This window comes from Salmo trutta, unplaced genomic scaffold (genome assembly GCF_901001165.1).
Source record: "Salmo trutta unplaced genomic scaffold, fSalTru1.1, whole genome shotgun sequence".
NCBI lineage: Eukaryota > Metazoa > Chordata > Actinopteri > Salmoniformes > Salmonidae > Salmo > Salmo trutta.
Window position 1 is genome coordinate 1 of NW_021823050.1, and position 20,439 is coordinate 20,439.

The window sequence follows — 20,439 nt, forward strand, 5'->3', positions numbered from 1 at the left end:
AGACTAATCGTAAGCATGTCTCTCGGTCTCTGTGTGTGTGTGTGTGTGTGTGTGTGTGTGTGTGTGTAGGAGTTGCTAGAGGAGACTAATCGTAAGCATGTCTCTCTGTCTCTGTGTGTGTGTGTGTGTGTGTGTGTGTAGGAGTTGCTAGAGGAGACTAATTGTAAGCATGTCTCTCTGTCTCTGTGTGTGTGTGTGTGTGTGTGTGTGTGTGTGTGTGTGTGTGTGTGTGTGTGTGTGTGTGTGTGTGTGTGTGTGTGTAGGAGTTGCTAGAGGAGACTAATCGTAAGCATGTCCAGAAGACTGTGTGTCAGAGAATAGGACGTGTGCTGGTACATGTTCTGGCATGGTTCATCTGTATAGGCAGTACAGTGGCCTGTGTTCTAGCTCTCTACTACTTCTCTGAGTACATGCACAAGGTAAGAGACACACCTTTTCAGCTGCTGTACATTGCTTTCATCCTCCACTTCCGTCATACACCCTTTCTCTCCCTCCCTCCCTCTCTCTCTAGGACCTCCAGTACAGATCTCGTATTCCCACTAAGGACCCTCTCCTGAAGGAAGCCAGCCTGTTAGCCCTGCCAGTGGTAGTGTCTCTCATCAACCTCCTGCTCCCTGGCCTCTTCAACGCTACTGCCTGGATGGAGGAGTACGACTCGCCCAGCGTAAACACATACGTCGCCATCAGCAGGTAGAGGGATGGAACTGCAGTCCACAAACTTCGTTTAGACTGTGTGTGTGTGTGTACGTTCACACATACATCGCCATCTGTAGGTAGAGGTGTGGAAGTGCACCCTACAGACTTAATGAAGTTAATGGAGAGTTTATGGAAATCAAGAGAGTCTTGCTAGTTGACAGAAGTGTGTGTGTGTGTGTGTGTGTGTGTGTGTGTGTGTGTGTGTGTGTGTGTGTGTGTCTGTGTGTGTGTGTGTGTGTGTGTGTGCGCTAAACATGTAAAAATATATACTATTTGTGTGTTTGAGGAACCTGATGTTGAAAGTGAGCGTGCTCGTAGTGCTGTGCTTCCATTGGCTGGGCCGGATCGCTTCAGACCCCCACAGCATCGGCCTGCAGGTGAGAGGAACATTCCCGTTCCAGTATCCCATTCTGTCCCAACATTCCCATTCTGTTCCGATTCTATCCCAACGTTCCATTTACAGCATTATGTACTCAACCGTGTCCCGAACTATTTTGCTCAAAATGAAATCTGTGCTGCTGTTTTGACTGGTGTCTCATGTGTTGTTGATATTGTTGATGTAGTTTGATGTGGTGTTGTTGTCAGTGCTGGGAGAGTTTTGTAGGACAAGAGCTGTACCGCTTCCTCCTCATGGACTTCATCTTTACCATACTGGACACCTTCTTTGGAGAGTTCCTCTGGAGGTGGGCTGTCTGTCTGTCTCTGTGTCTGTCTGTTCTGTGTCTGTCTGTCTGTTCTGTCTCTCTGTGTCTTTCTCTCTCCCTCATATGTTCTTGCTCATATCCTCGGCAACTCATTCAACGCGTTATACAGTCTCTATTGCTTTCTATCCCATTCTCAATCCTTTATTCTCTCTCTCTCTCTCTCTCTCTCTCTCTCTCTCTCTCTCTCTCTCTCTCTCTCTCTCTCTCTCTCTCTCTCTCTCCCTCCTCCCCCCCCCCCCCCCGCAGGTTGTTTTCTCAGAGGGTGTTGAAGAGGAAAAGAAAGCCTGTGTTTGACATCTCCAGGAACGTGTTGGAACTCATCTACGGACAGACACTGGCCTGGTATGAACTCTAACCCTGGTCCTGCACCTAGCCTAAACCCTGCACCTAGCCTAAACCCTGCACCTAGCCTAAACCCTGCACCTAGCCTTAACCCTGCACCTAGCCTAAACCCTGCACCTAGCCTTAACCCTGCACCTAGCCTTAACCCTGCACCTAGCCTTAACCCCGCACCTAGCCTTAACCCCGCACCTAGCCTTAACCCGCACCTAGCCTTAACCCCGCACCTAGCCTTAACCCTGCACCTAGCCTTAACCCTGCACCTAGCCTTAACCCTGCACCTAGCCTTAACCCCGCACCTAGCCTTAACCCCGCACCTAGCCTTAACCCTGCACCTAGCCTTAACCCTGCACCTAGCCTTAACCCTGCACCTAGCCTAAACCCTGCACCTAGCCTTAACCCCGCACCTAGCCTTAACCCCGCACCTAGCCTTAACCCCGCACCTAGCCTTAACCCTGCACCTAGCCTTAACCCTGCACCTAGCCTTAACCCTGCACCTAGCCTTAACCCTGCACCTAGCCTCAACCCTGCACCTAGCCTCAACCCTGCACCTAGCCTTAACCCTGCACCTAGCCTCAACCCTGCACCTAGCCTTAACCCTGCACCTAGCCTTAACCCTGCACCTAGCCTTAACCCTGCACCTAGCCTTAACCCTGCACCTAGCCTTAACCCCGCACCTAGCCTCAACCCTGCACCTAGCCTCAACCCTGCACCTAGCCTTAACCCTGCACCTAGCCTAAAACCCTGCACCTAGCCTTAACCCTGCACCTAGCCTTAACCCTGCACCTAGCCTCAACCCCGCACCTAGCCTTAACCCCGCACCTAGCCTTAACCCCGCACCTAGCCTTAACCCCGCACCTAGCCTTAACCCCGCACCTAGCCTTAACCCTGCACCTAGCCTTAACCCTGCACCTAGCCTTAACCTGCACCTAGCCTTAACCCTGCACCTAGCCTAACCCCGCACCTAGCCTTAACCCCGCACCTAGCCTTAACCCCGCACCTAGCCTTAACCCAGCACCTAGCCTTAACCCTGCACCTAGCCTTAACCCCGCACCTAGCCTTAACCCCGCACCTAGCCTTAACCCCGCACCTAGCCTTAACCCCGCACCTAGCCTTAACCCCGCACCTAGCCTTAACCCCGCACCTAGCCTTAACCCCGCACCTAGCCTTAACCCTGCACCTAGCCTTAACCCTGCACCTAGCCTTAACCCTGCACCTAGCCTTAACCCTGCACCTAGCCTTAACCCGCACCTAGCCTTAACCCCGCACCTAGCCTTAACCCCGCACCTAGCCTTAACCCCGCACCTAGCCTTAACCCCGCACCTAGCCTTAACCGACCCCCGCACCTAGCCTTAACCCTGCACCTAGCCTTAACCCTGCACCTAGCCTTAAACCCTGCACCTAGCCTTAACCCTGCACCTAGCCTTAACCCTGCACCTAGCTTAACCCTGCACCTAGCCTTAACCCTGCACCTAGCCTTAACCCCGCACCTAGCCTTAACCCGCACCTAGCCTTAACCCCGCACCTAGCCTTAACCCTGCACCTAGGCCTTAACCTGCACCTAGCCTAAACCCTGTCCCTAGCCTTAAACCCTGCACCTAGCCTAAACCCTGCAACTAGCCTTAACCCTGCACCTAGCCTTAACCCTGCCACCTAGCCTTAACCCCCGCACCTAGCCTTAACCCCGCACCTAGCCTTAACCCGCACCTAGCCTTAACCCCGCACCTAGCCTTAACCCCGCACCTAGCCTTAACCCCGCACCTAGCCTTAACCCTGCACCTAGCCTCAACCCTGCACCTAGCCTTAACCCTGCACCTAGCCTTAACCCTGCACCTAGCCTTAACCCTGCACCTAGCCTTAACCCCGCACCTAGCCTCAACCCCGCACCTAGCCTCAACCCTGCACCTAGCCTTAACCCTGCACCTAGCCTAAACCCTGCACCTAGCCTTAACCCTGCACCTAGCCTTAACCCTGCACCTAGCCTCAACCCCGCACCTAGCCTTAACCCCGCACCTAGCCTTAACCCCGCACCTAGCCTTAACCCCGCACCTAGCCTTAACCCCGCACCTAGCCTTAACCCCGCACCTAGCCTTAACCCCGCACCTAGCCTAAACCCTGCACCTAGCCTTAACCCTGCACCTAGCCTTAACCCTGCACCTAGCCTTAACCCTGCACCTAGCCTTAACCCTGCACCTAGCCTTAACCCTGCACCTAGCCTTAACCCCGCACCTAGCCTTAACCCAACCCCGCACCTAGCCTTAACCCCGCACCTAGCCTTAAACCCTGCACCTAGCCTTAACCCTGCACCTAGCCTTAACCCTGCACCTAGCCTTAACCCTGCACCTAGCCTTAACCCCGCACCTAGCCTTAACCCCGCACCTAGCCTTAACCCCGCACCTAGCCTTAACCCCGCACCTAGCCCTTAACCCCGCACCTAGCCTTAACCCTGCACCTAGCCTTAACCCTGCACCTAGCCTTAACCCTGCACCTAGCCTTAACCCGCACCTAGCCTTAACCCCGCACCTAGCCTTAACCCCGCACCTAGCCTTAACCCCGCACCTAGCCTTAACCCCGCACCTAGCCTTAACCCCGCACCTAGCCTTAACCCTGCACCTAGCCTTAACCCTGCACCTAGCCTTAACCCTGCACCTAGCCTTAACCCTGCACCTAGCCTTAACCCCGCACCTAGCCTTAACCCTGCACCTAGCCTTAACCCCGCACCTAGCCTTAACCCCGCACCTAGCCTTAACCCCGCACCTAGCCTTAACCCTGCACCTAGCCTTAACCCTGCACCTAGCCTTAACCCCGCACCTAGCCTTAACCCTGCACCTAGCCTTAACCCTGCACCTAGCCTTAACCCTGCACCTAGCCTTAACCCTGTTTCAATACTATTTCAAAAAATGTCTGTATTGTGGTGATGTTGTATCATGTCTGTGTTGTGGAGGTTGTAGTGATGTTGTATCATGTCTGTGTTGTGGAGGTTGTAGTGATGTTGTATCATGTCTGTGTTGTGGAGGTTGTAGTGATGTTGTATCATGTCTGTGTTGTGGAGGTTGTAGTGATGTTGTATCATGTCTGTATTGTGGAGGTTGGGGTGATGTTGTATCATGTCTGTGTTGTGGAGGTTGTAGTGATGTTGTATCATGTCTGTGTTGTTTAGGTTGGGGGTGTTGTTCACTCCTCTGCTTCCTGCTGTACAGATCATCAAACTACTGCTTCTCTTCTACATGAAGCAGGTGCGTACACCTCTGTTCTGATCACTGTGCCATGATCATACAGGTAACTGGACTATGTAGACCAATTACTATCCAACTACTACTGAATGTCAACTGACCTTTAACCTTGTCTTGACTCACAAACTGTTCTCTGACCGTATCCTGACAGTACTCTCTGTGTGTGTGTCCCTCCCCCCACCAGACTAGTGTAATGATGAACTGCCAGTCCCCTAGGAAGCCCTATAGAGCCAGTCAGATGAGCACCATCTTCATCACTCTCCTCTGCTGCCCTTCCTTCCTGGGGGCTGCTGTTTGTGTCAGCTACACCATGTGGAGGTAAGGAGAGATGGACACATGTCAGTAACACACACATACCTGCAATATACATTATTCACATAGATAACATATATCAATCTCCCTCCCTCCAGTATCCGTCCGTCTGAGTCATGCGGGCCGTTCCGTAGCCTGTCCACTATGTTCCAGTCAGGGAAGCTGTGGGTGAAGGAGTTGGAGACACACAACCCTAACCTGGCCTGGTTAGCCTGGGTTCACAGCTACATAGTGGAGAACCCTCTGTTTCTGTTCCTGGCTGCTGGGATCTTCCTGTGAGTGGCACGCACGCACACACACACACACACACACACACACACACACACACACACACACACACACACAGACCGGTGTACAGACACACACAGACATACAGACAGACAAACAGACAGACAGACAGACAGACAGACAGACAGACAGACAGACAGACAGACAGACACCTTTCCTGACTAGCCTGGGCTCACAGCTACATGGTGGAGAACCTCTGTTCCTGGTATCTTCCTGTAAGCAGGATGATTGTTTGTCAAATCCTGTAAAACTAAGTTCCTTCAGGTGCTTTGATCATTTCCATTTCTGTCAGTATCTCTGTAAAAGAGAACGTTGTTGGGATTGTGTTTTCATACTGTCTCTCTGTGTCTCTCAGGATAGTGATTTACTTCAACACCCAGGTGGTGGATGGACAGAGGAAGATTATCAGTCTGCTGCAGGAGCAAATAGAAAACGTAACGTCTCTCAACTCTCTTATACAATACTAATGTGTCTTAACCCTTTATAACAGTGTTATCCAGATAGAAAACATTATCTCTCAACTCTCTTATACAATACTAATGTGTCTTAACCCTTTATAACAGTGTTATCCAGATAGAAAACATTATCTCTCAACTCTCTTATACAATACTAATGTGTCTTAACCCTTTATAACAGTGTGATTTAACCCTTTATAACAGTGTTATCCAGATAGAAAACGTACACCTCATTTTATTACAATACTGTCATAATAACACTGTAGTAAATATGTACCTGTAGAAAACATCTGAAACCCTTCCTCTTCAGAGGATCTTAAATAATCCCTTTTCCCACCTGACTAGGTCTGACTTTGCTGATAGCTACTTTATTGAGAAAGAATGTACTTACTATGACTGTGATGTGGTTGTCTCACCTAGCTATCATAAGATGAATGCATTAACTGTAAGTCTCTCTGGATCAGAGCGTCTGCTAAATGACTCCCTACTGTAAGTCTCTCTGGATCAGAGCGTCTGCTAAATGACTCCCTACTGTAAGTCTCTCTGGATCAGAGTGTCTGCTAAATGACTCACTAACTGTAAGTCTCTCTGGATCAGAGTGTCTGTCTGCTAAATGACTCACTAACTGTAAGTCTCTCTGGATCAGAGTGTCTGCTAAATGACTCACTAACTGTAAGTCTCTCTGGATCAGAGTGTCTGCTAAATGACTCACTAACTGTAAGTCTCTCTGTATCAGAGTGTCTGCTAAATGACTCACTAACTGTAAGTCTCTCTGGATCAGAGCGTCTGCTAAATGACTCACTAACTGTAAGTCTCTCTGGATCAGAGTGTCTGCTAAATGACTCACTAACTGTAAGTCTCTCTGGATCAGAGCGTCTGCTAAATGACTCACTAACTGTAAGTGACTCTGGATCAGAGCGTCTGCTAAATGACTCACTAACTGTAAGTCTCTCAGGATCAGAGTGTCTGCTAAATGACTCACTAACTGTAAGTCTCTCTGGATCAGAGTGTCTGCTAAATGACTCACTAACTGTAAGTCTCTCTGGATCAGAGCGTCTGCTAAATGACTCACTAACTGTAAGTCTCTCTGGATCAGAGCGTCTGCTAAATGACTCACTAACTGTAAGTGACTCTGGATCAGAGCGTCTGCTAAATGACTCACTAACTATAAGTCTCTCTGGATCAGAGCGTCTGCTAAATGACTCACTAACTGTAAGTCTCTCTGGATCAGAGTGTCTGCTAAATGACTCTGGATCAGAGCGTCTGCTAAATGACTCACTAACTATAAGTCTCTCTGGATCAGAGCGTCTGCTAAATTACTAAAATGTCAATGTAGAAAATGTACGTTCAACACAGTGTATACAAGCACTTAACTTGTCATGGAGTGTTCTAACACTGTGTATAATGTGTTAATGGAGTGTTCTAACACTGTGTATAATGGAGTGTTCTAACACTGTGTATAATGTGTTAAAGGTGTGTTCTAACACTGTGTATAATGGAGTGTTCTAACACTGTGTATAATGTGTTAATGGAGTGTTCTAACACTGTGTATAATGTGTATAATGGAGTGTTCTAACACTGTGTATAATGTGTTAATGGAGTGTTCTAACACTGTGTATAATGTGTATAATGGCGTGTTCTAACACTGTGTATAATGTGTTAATGGAGTGTTCTAACACTGTGTATAATGTGTTAATGGAGTGTTCTAACACTGTGTATAATGTGTTAATAGGGTGTTCTAACACTGTGTATAATGTGTTAATGGAGTGTTCTAACACTGTGTATAATGTGTTAATGGAGTGTTCTAACACTGTGTTAATGGAGTGTTCTAACACTGTGTATAATGTGTTAATGACCAGCTACATGGTTGTCTCCTGGTGACCCGTGTTAATGACCAGCTACATGGTTGTCTCCTGGTGACCCGTGTTAATGACCAGCTACGTGGTTGTTCCCTGGTGACCCGTGTTAATGACCAGCTACATGGTTGTCTCCTGGTGACCCGTGTTAATGACCAGCTACGTGGTTGTTCCCTGGTGACCCGTGTTAATGACCAGCTACATGGTTGTCTCCTGGTGACCCGTGTTAATGACCAGCTACATGGTTGTTCCCTGGTGACCCGTGTTAATGACCAGCTACATGGTTGTCTCCTGGTGACCCGTGTTAATGACCAGCTACATGGTTGTCTCCTGGTGACCCGTGTTAATGACCAGCTACATGGTTGTCTCCTGGTGACCCGTGTTAATGACCAGCTACATGGTTGTCTCCTGGTGACCCGTGTTAATGGCCAGCTACATGGTTGATCCCTGGTGACCCGTGTTAATGACCAGCTACATGGTTGTCTCCTGGTGACCCGTTTTAATGACCAGCTACATGGTTGTCTCCTGGTGACCCGTGTCATTGTGTCTCTAGGAGGGGGAGGATAAGAAGTTCCTGATCACTCGTCTCCAGGCCATCCACCAGCAGAAACGACCCCTCTCCCCTCGCAGACTCACTAGTCAGGCCAGTCAGGTGTGTGTATGAGAGAGTCTGTGTATGGGAGAATGTGTGTATGAAGGAGGGAGTGTGTGTATGAAGGAGGGAGAGTGTGTGTGTATGGGAGAGTGTGTGTATGAGCAGGAGAGAGTGTGTGTATGAGCAGGAGAGAGTGTGTGTATGAGCAGGAGAGAGTGTGTGTATGAGCAGGAGAGAGTGTGTGTATGAGCAGGAGAGAGTGTGTGTATGAGCAGGAGGGAGAGTGTGTGTATGAAGGAGGGAGAGTATGTGTATGAAGGAGGGAGAGTGTGTGTATGAAGGAGAGAGAGTGTGTGTATGAAGGAAGGTGAAAGTGTGTGTGTGAAGGAGGGAGAGTGTGTGTGTGTGAAGGAGGGAGAGTGTGTGTGTGTGTGAAGGAGGGAGAGTGTGTGTGTGTGTGAAGGAGGGAGAGTGTGTGTGTGTGAAGGAGGGAGAGTGTGTGTATGAAGGAGGGAGAGTGTGTGTATGAAGGAGGGAGAGTGTGTGTATGAAGGAGGGAGAGTGTGTGTATGAAGGAGGGAGAGTGTGTGTATGAAGGAGGGAGAGTGTGTGTATGAAGGAGGGAGAGTGTGTGTATGGGAGAGTATGTGTGTATGGGAGAGTATGTGTGTATGAAGGAGGGAGAGTGTGTGTATGAAGGAGGGAGAGTATGTGTATGAAGGAGGGAGAGTGTGTGTGTGTGAAGGAGGGAGAGTGTGTGTATGAAGGAGGGAGAGTGTGTGTATGAAGGAGGGAGAGTGTGTGTATGAAGGAGGGAGAGTGTGTGTATGAAGGAGGGAGAGTGTGTGTATGAAGGAGGGAGAGTATGTGTGTATGGGAGAGTATGTGTATGAAGGAGGGAGAGTGTGTGTGTGTGAAGGAGGGAGAGTGTGTGTGTATGAAGGAGGGAGAGTATGTGTGTATGGGAGAGTATGTGTATGAAGGAGGGAGAGTGTGTGTATGAAGGAGGGAGTGTGTGTGTATGAAGGAGGGAGTGTGTGTGTATGAAGGAGGGAGTGTGTGTGTATGAAGGAGGGAGTGTGTGTGTATGAAGGAGGGAGAGTGTGTGTATGAAGGAGGGAGTGTGTGTGTATGAAGGAGGGAGAGTATGTGTGTATGGGAGAGTATGTGTATGAAGGAGGGAGAGTGTGTGTATGAAGGAGGGAGTGTGTGTGTATGAAGGAGGGAGTGTGTGTGTATGAAGGAGGGAGTGTGTGTGTATGAAGGAGAGAGAGTGTGTGTATGAAGGAGGGAGAGTGTGTGTATGAAGGAGGGAGAGTGTGTGTATGAAGGAGGGAGAGTGTGTGTATGAAGGAGGGAGAGTGTGTGTATGAAGGAGGGAGAGTGTGTGTATGAAGGAGGGAGAGTGTGTGTGCGTGGCTGCATGCATTATTTTGTTCCCAATTTTTCCTGGCTCACATTTCTGACCATTTTCTCCTGTCCTCTTCCCAGGATTCCAACGGCTAGCATTCCAACTACTGAAACGGCATTCTCTCCCTTCTCAGTGGAGGGAATATCTCACAAAATCTCTGAATATCTTTGGAAAATGTCCTGAATGGACCCAAACTGGATATAGCTATCCTCTCCTGTCTCTGGGAAGAGTTGTTAAGGAATTCTTCAACTGAAAAACTATTCTCATAAGATATCCTCTTTCCCAGAAGGCTGAGTTGGGACTAGGACTATAAAGGAATTTACTTCTTTACAATAACAAATCCCACATACGCCAAAGCGTGATTCTGATAGGATCCACACTCTTTCCCAGGAATCTGGTCCATATAAGGATTGGGAATAGGATTGGGAATGGGACAAAGCAGGTTTTCCCTCTTCCAATAACAGGCCTCATAGGGAAAGACCACTGTCTTTATAGGATCTTACTAAGGCCAAGACATAGGCTACACCTTACTGTAACTAGGCTACACCTTACTGTAACTAGGCTTCACCTTACTGTAACTAGGCTACACCTTACTGTAACTAGGCTACACCTTACTGTAACTAGGCTACACTTTACTGTAACTACTCTACATAGGAAAATACCACTGAGTTTATATGAACTTACTATGGCCAAGACATAGGCTACACCTTACTGTAACTAGGCTACACCTTACTGTAACTAGGCTACACCTTACTGTAACTAGGCTACACCTTACTGTTTGTTCTTCATATAAAATGAAAGGACAATGCCACTGTCACAAAACAATGGTTTATGGAAGCTCAATACTTTCAGCCAAGGATCTTTGTCCTTTTTTAACTTGGATTGGAACCCCTGGTCCTGAGAGAGGATGTAGGGGTGAAGAGGTGAGGAAACGAGGCTGGGATACGGTGTGCTTTTAGGGACACAGAACGGAATGCGCTTTTTGGAAACAATCTTTTTTTTCTCACAACTTTGAATAGGGAACAGATGAAATGACAATAAGCTGCTGACACAAAGGATTTAAACAGTGACATTGTTAAGCAGGGGGAATTCTGTGAAATATAGGATTTGTATTTTTTAATTGTAAATAGTGTGAATTTTTTATTTTTTATTGTATGAACTGGTGTTTTGTCAACAACCCTTTCATACCAACTGTGAACAAATAGGTTATTTCCTTCCGTTTGTGATATAAAATGATTTTTATATGTTTTTATGTTAATTGGTGGTCAGTCTCATCTCTGCTTCTGAAATGCCACTCTTCCCTACATAGTGCACAACATTATAGGGCGCTGGTCATAAGTAGTGCACTACGTAGAGAATAGGGTACCTTTTGGGACGCATCCTACGTTTACTGTGTCTGTAGGAGGAATCCACCTCTTAGTATTGGGCGATCTGATTGGTTCGTTCAAACAGGAAATGGTCTTAGAAGATCAACCACTGGAACAGTACGTTATTTGAATGTCTCTTTTTGTTTTTAAGTTGTTTTATTGTTTGTATACTTTATACGTAATGAAATGTTTTACCATATTTGTGTGTGTATTTGCTTATCTGATGTGTACCTAGTGGTTATGCTACACTTCGCACTTGTACTTTTCAGTGGAGAAATCTAATATAAATCATTGAAAAATACATATTTCTATTATTTAACAGAATTATAATGTATTACAGACATGCAATCAGCACCATAAAAAGAGCTAAATATATTGACACTTTCCTGCCGTAATAGCACATACATGATACACCTAATAAATATGAAGTAGAATAGCACATACATGATACACCTAATCCAATAAATATCAACTCCAAAGTAGCTTGAGTTTAGGGTTGCAAAATTCCCAGGTTTTCCAGAAGTCCTGGTTGGATGATTCCCAGATTCTGTTTATTCCCTCCTGATTCCAGGAAACTTCCAACCGGGACTTCTGGAACATTTTGTGAAAGTTACCAAAATGTACAACCCTTCGTTGAGTTCAAACAGTTAATCACATAACCTTTTAGAGATACTAAAGTATAACCCATTATTATCCTTGTAAAGTACAACCCAATATTACCCCTGTAAAATATAACCCATTATTACCCTTGTAAAATATAACCCATTATTACCCTTGTAAAGTATAACCCATTATTATCCTTGTAAAGTACAACCCATTATTATCCTTGTAAAATATAACCCATTATTATCCTTGTAAAGTATAACCCATTATTATCCTTGTAAAATATAACCCATTATTACCCTTGTAAAGTATAACCCATTATTATCCTTGTAAAATATAACCCATTATTATCCTTGTAAAATATAACCCATTATTATCCTTGTAAAATATAACCCGTTATTATCCTTGTAAAATATAACCCATTATTATCCTTGTAAAATATGACCCATTATTACCCTTGTAAAGTATAACCCATTATTATCCTTGTAAAATATAACCCATTATTATCCTTGTATAAAAGCATATGTGGCTAAAAGCACCAGTCAGTATTATTTACCCAGGGAGAGTTGGAAGCAGCAAGAAGATAAATGTTTGTAATTCTCAAAATCTCCAGTAGAGAGCGCCATATCATAAATCTCTCCCATTCCCCACATACTGTATCAGCCATCCATCCAGACATCTCTCCCATTCCCCACATACTGTATCAGCCATCCATCCAGACATCTCTCCCATTCCCCACATACTGTATCAGCCATCCATCCAGACATCTCTCCCATTCCCCACATACTGTATCAGCCATCCATCCAGACATTCCCCACATACTGTATCAGCCATCCATCTCTCACTCTGTTAGTAGCCTATGTTTAGGTGTGGCAGTCTCCATCCATCTCTGCTGGTGAGTTCAGATGTGGCAGTAGGCTATGTGGTCGTTTGAGACAATTCTAATCAATCAGTTCTAGTGAACCCTGTTACTATGGCTGTGTTTACACAGGCAGCCCAATTCTGGTATTTTGCCCAATTATTGGTAAAAGACCCTGATCTGATTGGTTAGAAGACCAATTAGTGGAAATAGAGCAGAATTAGGCTGCCTGTGTAAACGTAGCCTATGAGGGGCTCGCTATAATCCAGTGCCTTCCATATCAGAAGCTTGATTCTGTATCTTCTGAAGCATTGATCAAAATTATAATTGAAGTCTATCAAGTCATTACAGTCTGAGGATTCCACTTCATATACATACACAACTTCTACATCTATGCATATATATATATATCAAAATCCACAAGTCCGTTGTCTTATTTACTTTAAAACGAACAGATTGCGTTCCAAATGGCACTCTATTCACAATATAGTGCACTAGTTTTGACCAGAGCCCTATGGGGGAATCTAATGCCATTTGGGATAGTATCCTTAAAACAGATGACGTTCCATTTATGTATGTCTTTTCGCGCCCGAATAATTATTTCAGTATAGTTTAGTTCTGTTCAGGTTTGGTTGAGTTCAGCATTGTTGAGTAAAGCATTGTTCAGTTGTTTGAACTCAAACTTAGCAGTTCTGTTGTTGTGTTCTAATAACTAAAAATGAGTTATTATTCAGTTGAGTCGAGTTTTGTCCCGTTGCAGACAGTATTCAAGCTGCGTTCAGAGTTGAGGTGTTTTGAGTCGCACCAAGTCAAAGTTCTGAATTCAGATCCATTGAGTCCAGTTCAGTTTAGCACAGCAACTTTTTCTGCTCAGTTCTGTTGCTTTTGGGGTTCGCTCAGTTTTGTTCAGTCCTGTTGCTTAGAGTTCAGTTCTGTTTCTATTCTGTTGTTGCATTGAGTTCCGTTCATCTCCACCAAAGCGTTCTTTGGTCCATGCCCTGCTGTGTCAGTGTGTGTGTATGTGCGTTTCCTTTCAGCTACCTGTGTGAGTCTCTCCCTGCTCAGTTCCCGTTATTCAGCATGCCCAGCAGTTTCCCTGCGTCCATGCCCTGTTGCTGGGCCATCTTGGCAACATCAAACCCCATGTGTTTCAGGAACTGGATCACGCTCATTTCCTGTCCGGTGATCTGATCCCTTATAGTGGGACAGGTGGGATTACAGTGAGGCCAGGGGCAGCTGTCAATCAGACGCAGAGGACAGCCCCTTGGAGGCGAAGCTGGGGGTAGAGCCTTGTTGGGGGTGGGGTTAGGATTGTTGCTATGGGTGTTGTTGTTGGAGGATCTTTGGTGGAGGTTGTTGTCGTGGAGACCACGGTCCCAGCAGTGTAGGGCTCTGGGGAGGGAGGTTCCTTTGACTTGGATGTCCATCCAGTAACTATGGTAACAGGGGGAGGAGCGGAAAGGAGGTTAAAAATGGGAGAGGTACCGGTCAAGTCACTCATTTTTTTGCAAAGCTCCAAGTTAAGGTTATGATATGTCTACGCTAAAACCCAGTTATGATATGTCTAAACTGAGACCCAGTTATGATATGTCTAAACTGAGACCCAGTTATGATATGTCTAATCTGAGACCCAGTTATGATATGTCTAATCTGAGACCCAGTTATGATATGTCTAAGCTAAGACCCAGTTATGATATGTCTAAGCTAAGACCCAGTTATGATCAGTGACTGTTCACTCACTTCCTGGTGATGACCTCATGGGATAGGCAGGCTGGAGCAAACAAGGACCTGGCAGTCAGAACAGACAGATCAATCAACGTGATCAGAGGAGAGTTAACATTCCACATAACATAAAACGTTAACATTCTTTAGGGAATAAAACAGGAAGTTATGGTATGTATGTGTGTTTGTACATTATTGTGTGTGTGTGTGTCTGTGTGTATTATCCAATGTGTGTGTGTGTGTGTGTGTGTGTGTGTGTCTTACGGGACGTCTTTGAGTGTGTTCCTCAGCTCGTTGCCCAAATTCTGTATGTATCTCCATTGTCCCTCGTGGACCGGATGACCAGTCAGGTGGATGTTATCTACTGTTAACTGGGCCTCATCAAATAACCACTGGACCACAAACACTGGACCTGGAGAGAGAGAGAGAGGTTAGAGGGGGGAGAGAGGGGAGGGGAGAGAGGGAGGAGGGAGGTGGGGAGGGGAGAGAGGGAGGAGGGAGGTGGGAAGGGGAGAGGAAGTGGGGGAGGAAGAGAGAGAGAGAGGGGGGGAAAGTGGGGGAGAGAGAGGGGGGGACGTGGGGTAGGGAGGGAGGGGGGAGGAGAGAGGGCGTCTACTTTTAGCTAGGCCTCATCAAATAACACTGGACCTGGAGAGAAAGAGAGAGGGAGAGACAGAGAGAGAGAGGGAGAGAGTACTAGAAACACTCTCTTACTCTTGAGCGTGGGGTAGACTTTATATCCGAAGAAGCAGTTCCACTCCTCTCTAATGTGAGTCTGTCTGCAGCTCTCTGGCACCACACTACCCCAGTACCTAGACAGGAAACAGGAAGTATAGTCACAGTTGTCACTCGTATGGTCACTCGTTGTCTCTCCCTCTACCTCCCTCTCCCCCTCACCTCTCTCTCCCTCCCTCCTTCTCTCCCCCTCCTTCTCTCCCCCTCCCTCCCTCCCTTCTCTCTCCCTCCTTCTCTCTCCCTCCCTCACCTCCCTCCTTCCCTCTCTCTCACCTGATTCCTCTCTTGATAGCCTCAGTAGGCTCACAGCTGATGGTGCTGTGACAGTCTGTAGATCTGTACTGCTTGTTATCCAGGAACCAGCCAGAGTCAGCCAGACCCCGGACCTGAATCTCCCCGTGTCCCCGGGACTCCAGGTGCTCCGCCACACGGTCCACGTTCAGTAGTACACCTGTACCCCCCGCACTGGAGGGGAGAGGGGAGAGAAAGGGAGAGGGAGAGTGTAAAAACCATTCAGTAATCCAGAGAGAGGGAAATAAGGAGAGCTGGAGAGGTCCAGAGGGCCAGATTGAGGGAAATAAGGAGAGCTGGAGAGGTCCAGAGGGCCAGATTGAGGGAAATAAGGAGAGCTGGAGAGGTCCAGATTGAGGGAGAAACAGAGGTTTGAGACTGTGGTGATTTTATCAGACACACACACAGTGTACTGACCTGCTCCCAGCCAGTAGCAGGACTTTAGCGCTGTCCAGTCCTTTAGTAAGCAGCTCATTAACCACCTCCATAATGATCACTGAGCCCATGAACGCATAGTCACCTACACAGAGAGAAACATACACACATACACACACAGAGCAAACATGAAGACAGGCACAGTAGACACATTGATTGATAGCTTGTTATACAACCGGTGGGTCTAATCCTGAATGCTGATTGGTTAAAACCGCTAAATCTATGATGTTGAAATGCCTATTTACTCTGTTCCATCTGACTGCGCAATCCACTGTCTCATCAGCCCAGCCAGGCAATTTATAAACTTCATCAAAATGTCTCTCTGACATTTCACAACATTGTTTCAATATTCAAATTCGATCTCCAGCTGTCGCATAGTAATGAACGTTTTGGGATGAGTCAGGCAGGAAGCTTTTCTCAGCCAGTCGAAATAATGAATCAACATATTTTTTGGTGTATATGTACAAAGAAATGTCAATAGAAAACAGTTCAAACAAAGTGCAGCTAGTTTGCAGTCTTTCCATCTTCAGTTTGAAGTGATTGTGTTAGCTGTGTTGTTGGCTAGCTCCTCTGAACAACAGTGTCCTGGCGAGAGAGCACATTTTCTATGTCAGGTGAAATCGCGCCTCATTAGCTCATTGTTGTGGATGTATCCAAATAAATGTAGTTGGCTAGCTAGCAAGGAATCAGGACGTTACCAGCCAGTATGGCAACCCAACTGATAGAACGAACGAATGGGTCGCGTCTCTGGCAACCCAACTGACAGAACGAACGAATGGGTCGCGTCTCTGGCAACCCAACTGACAGGCATTATCAGGAATTATCACTTAAATGTCTTGAATTATTTGAAATAAAATGCATAGTGTTTTTCCAAAGTGGCATCCTATTCCCTATAGAGTGCACTATATACTGAACTGATGTTCCCTACTTTGGTCAGTCTTTGCTGAGGCTCCACTCCAGGCATCACTAGAGCAGTATGGGATGAACCTAGAGAGAGAGAGGAGAGAGAGATCCTCATGCTTTGTTGATTTCCAAAAAGCTTTTGACTCAATTTGGCATCAGGGTCTGCTATACAAATTGATGTTAAGTGGTGTTGGGGGAAAAACATACAACATTATAAAATCCATGTTCACAAACAACAAGTCTGCGGTTAAAATTGGCAAAAAAACACACATTTCTTTCCATAGGGCCGTGGGGTGAGACAGGGATGCAGTTTAAGCCCCACGTTCTTCAACATATCAACGAATTGGCGAGGGCACTAGAACAGTCTGCAGCACCCGGCCTCACCCTACTAGAATCTGAAGTCAAATATCTACTGTTTGCTGATGATCTGGTGCTTCTGTCATCAACCAAGGAGGGCCTACAGCAGCACCTAGATCTTCTGCCCAGATTTTGTCAGACCTGGGCCCTGACAGTAAATCTCAGTAAGACAAAAATAATGGTGTTCCAAAAAAGGTCCAGTTGCCAGGACCACAAATACAAATTCCATCTAGACACCGTTGCCCTAGAGCACACAAAAAACTGTACATACCTCGGCCTAAACACTTTAGCGCCACACTTAACTTGCACAAAGCTGTGAACGATCTGAGAGACAAGGCAAGAAGGGCATTCTATGCCATCAAAAGGAACATAAAATTCGACATACCAATTAGGATCTGGCTAAAAATACTTGAATCAGTTATAGAACCCATTACCCTTTATGGTTGTGAGGTCTGGGGTCCGCTCACCAACCAAGAATTCACCAAATGTGACAAACACCAAAATTAGATTCTGCATGCAGAATTCTGCAAACATATCCTCCGTGTACAACGTAAAACACCAAATAATGCATGCAGAGAAGAATTAGGCCGATACCCGCTAATTATCAAAATCCAGAAAATAGACGTTAAATTCTACAACCACCTAAAAGGAAGCGATTCCCAAACCTTCCATAACAAAGCCATCACCTACAGAGAGATGAACCTGGTGAAGAGTCCCCTAAGCAAGCTGGTCCTGGAGCTCTGTTCACAAACACAAACAGACCCCACAGAGCCCCAGGACAGCAACACAATTAGACCCAACCAAATCATGAGATAACAAAAAGATAATTACAAGACACATGGGAAAGAATTAACAACAAAAAACTGAGCAAACTAGAATGCTATTTGGCCCTAAACAGGGAGTACACAGTGACTGACCCCAAACATAAGGAAAGCTTTGTCTATGTACAGACTCAGTGAGCATAGACTTGCTATTGAGAAAGACTGCCGTAGGCAGACCTGGCTCTCAAGAGAAGACAGGCTATGTACACTTTGCCCAGAAAATTAGGTGGAAACTGAGCTGCACTTCCTAACCTCCTGCCAAATGTATGACCATATTAGAGACACGTATTTCCCTCAGATTACACAGATCCACAAAGAATTCGAAAAAACTATTTTGATAAACTCTCATATCTATTTGGTGAAATACCACAGTGTGCCATCACAGCAGCAAGGTCTGTGACCTGTTGCCACATGAAAAGGGCAACCAGTGAAGAACAAACACCATTGTAAATACAACCCATATTTATGTTTATTTATTTTCCCTTTTGTACTTTAACTATTTGCATATTGTTACAACACTGTATATAGACATATGACATTTGAAATGTCTTTATTATTTTTGAACTTCTGTGAGTGTAATGTTTACTGTTCATTTTTATTGTTTATTATCTTTTTAAATTTGTATTATTTCACCTTTATTTAACCAGGTAGGCTAGTTGAGAACAAGTTCTCATTTACAACTGCGACCTGGCCAAGATAAAGCAAATCACTGCGACACAAACAACAACCCATGTGTAACTCACACATGGAATAAACAAACGATCAGTCAATAACACAGTAGAAAAGTCTATACACAGTGTGTGCAAATGAGGTAAGATAAGGGAGGTAAGGCAATAAATAGGCCGTAGTGGTGAAGTAATTACAATTTAATTATCTAATTATGTACTTTAATTATCTAATATCTACAAATGATCTACTTCACTTGTTTTGGCAATGTTAACATATGTTTCCCATGCCAATAAAGCACCATAAAGTGAAATTGAATTGAGAGAGAGAGAAAACCATAACACACAGAGACTCAGTCAGAGTTTTCCAGTCAGAGGGAGGAAGAGGTTGTTTAGTAAAGAGCTGCAGCACAACTTTACTGACTCACTCTGACAAGAAAAAACACCAACCGTGTCACACACAAACACCATGAACAAACACACATATGCAAGAAGGGAGAGAAGAGCGATAGGAGTTCTTACACCATGTTGGCATTCCACCAATAGGGGTTCTCCTCTGGCTGAGGAGACAGAATACCTGTACCTGGAGACAGAGAACCACAGAGAGGAGGGGGGGGTAAAGACCCATGGAGATGAAGAGGGGGGGGTAAAGACCCATGGAGATGAAGAGGGGGGGGTAAAGACCCATGGAGATGAAGGGGGGGGGGGGGTAAAGACCCATGGAGATGAAGGGGGGGGTAAAGACCCATGGAGATGAAGGGGGGGGTAAAGACCCATGGAGATGAAGGGGGGGGGGGTAAAGACCCATGGAGATGAAGAGGGGGGGATAAAGACCCATGGAGATGAAGAGGGGGGATAAAGACCCATGGAGATGAAGAGGGGGGATAAAGACCCATGGAGATGAAGAGGAGGAGATAAAGACCCATGGAGATGAAGAGGAGGGATAAAGACCCATGGAGATGAAGGGGAGGAGATAAAGACCCATGGAGATGAAGGGGAGGAGATAAAGACCCATGGAGATGAAGAGGAGGAGATAAAGACCCATGGAGATGAAGAGGGGGGATAAAGACCCATGGAGATGAAGAGGGGGGGGTAAAGACCCATGGAGATGAAGGGGGGGGGGTAAAGACCCATGGAGATGAAGGGGGGGGTAAAGACCCATGGAGATGAAGGGGGGGGTAAAGACCCATGGAGATGAAGGGGGGGGGGAGAAAGAGAGAGGGGGGGAGGAGAGAAAGGGAGGGGAGAGAGAGGGAGATAAAGCCCCATGGAAATGAAGAGAGGGGGGGAGAGAGAGGGAGATAAAGCCCCATGGAAATAAAGAGGAGGGGGGAGATGAAGGGGGGAGAGAGAGGGAGGGAGAGAGGGAGGGGGAGAGAGAGGGGGAGAGAGAGAGAGAGATGGAGGGGAGAGGGGGGATAGAGAGATGGAGGGGGAGAGAGAGATGGAGGGGAGAGAGAGGGGGATAGAGAGATGGAGGGGAGAGAGAGGGAGAGAGGGAGATAAAGCTCCACTGAAATGAAGAGAGAGAGGGGGGAGAAAGAGAGATGGAGGGGAGAGAGAGAGTGAGGGGAGAGAGAGGGAGGGGGAGAAAGAGAGAGGAAGAGAGAGAGAGAAGAAAGAGGTTCTTGTGAGTGTGAGATTAATTTCGGTAACTAAAACAGACAGACTGACTGAGTTCTACTGATTAATGGGAAACATTAACATTTATATGGCCTGAGATATTTTCCCTCTACAGCCTGTAGTGAACCAATGAATTTTTAAAGAGTCAATTCGTTTTTGCTGCACCTCC

At 46.3% G+C, this 20,439-nt stretch overlaps 2 protein-coding genes across 3 annotated transcripts; one reads left to right on the forward strand and one right to left on the reverse strand.

Annotated features, from left to right (window-relative positions):
* Positions 1–263: 263 nt before the first annotated feature.
* Positions 264–11,555, forward strand: LOC115188476 (transmembrane channel-like protein 6; the record flags this gene model as incomplete). Of its 2 annotated transcripts, XM_029747347.1 has the most annotated exon segments (11): positions 264–419; positions 512–690; positions 983–1,073; positions 1,282–1,379; positions 1,647–1,742; positions 4,900–4,975; positions 5,157–5,290; positions 5,383–5,559; positions 5,928–6,006; positions 8,437–8,535; positions 9,970–11,555. In XM_029747347.1, coding segments are annotated over 11 exon segments (1,200 nt in total), but the record flags the coding sequence as incomplete, so codon positions are not given.
* Positions 11,556–11,565: 10 nt separating this feature from the next.
* LOC115188481 (palmitoleoyl-protein carboxylesterase notum1a-like) lies at positions 11,566–19,396 on the reverse strand. Its single transcript, XM_029747353.1, has 8 exons — positions 19,170–19,396; positions 16,830–16,888; positions 15,884–15,986; positions 15,449–15,640; positions 15,155–15,252; positions 14,705–14,852; positions 14,459–14,506; positions 11,566–14,152 (listed from the first exon to the last, which is right to left on the reverse strand). Exons 1-8 carry the CDS (start codon positions 19,394–19,396, stop codon positions 13,780–13,782), a joined length of 1,248 nt encoding a protein of 415 aa, XP_029603213.1. The 3' UTR covers positions 11,566–13,779.
* Between the last annotated feature and the right edge of the window lie 1,043 nt (positions 19,397–20,439).

Coding starts and splice junctions, on each gene's coding strand:
- LOC115188481 (XM_029747353.1), bottom strand. CDS start 19,396: ATGGGTCTTTACCCCCCCCTTCATCTCCATGGGTCTTTACCCCCCCCC. Junction 16,889..19,169: donor TGGTGGAATGCCAACATGGT/GTAAGAACTCCT, acceptor CTCTCTCTCTAG/GTTCATCCCATACTGCTCTA. Junction 14,853..15,154: donor AGTCTACCCCACGCTCAAGA/GTAAGAGAGTGT, acceptor CTCTCTCTCCAG/GTCCAGTGTTTGTGGTCCAG.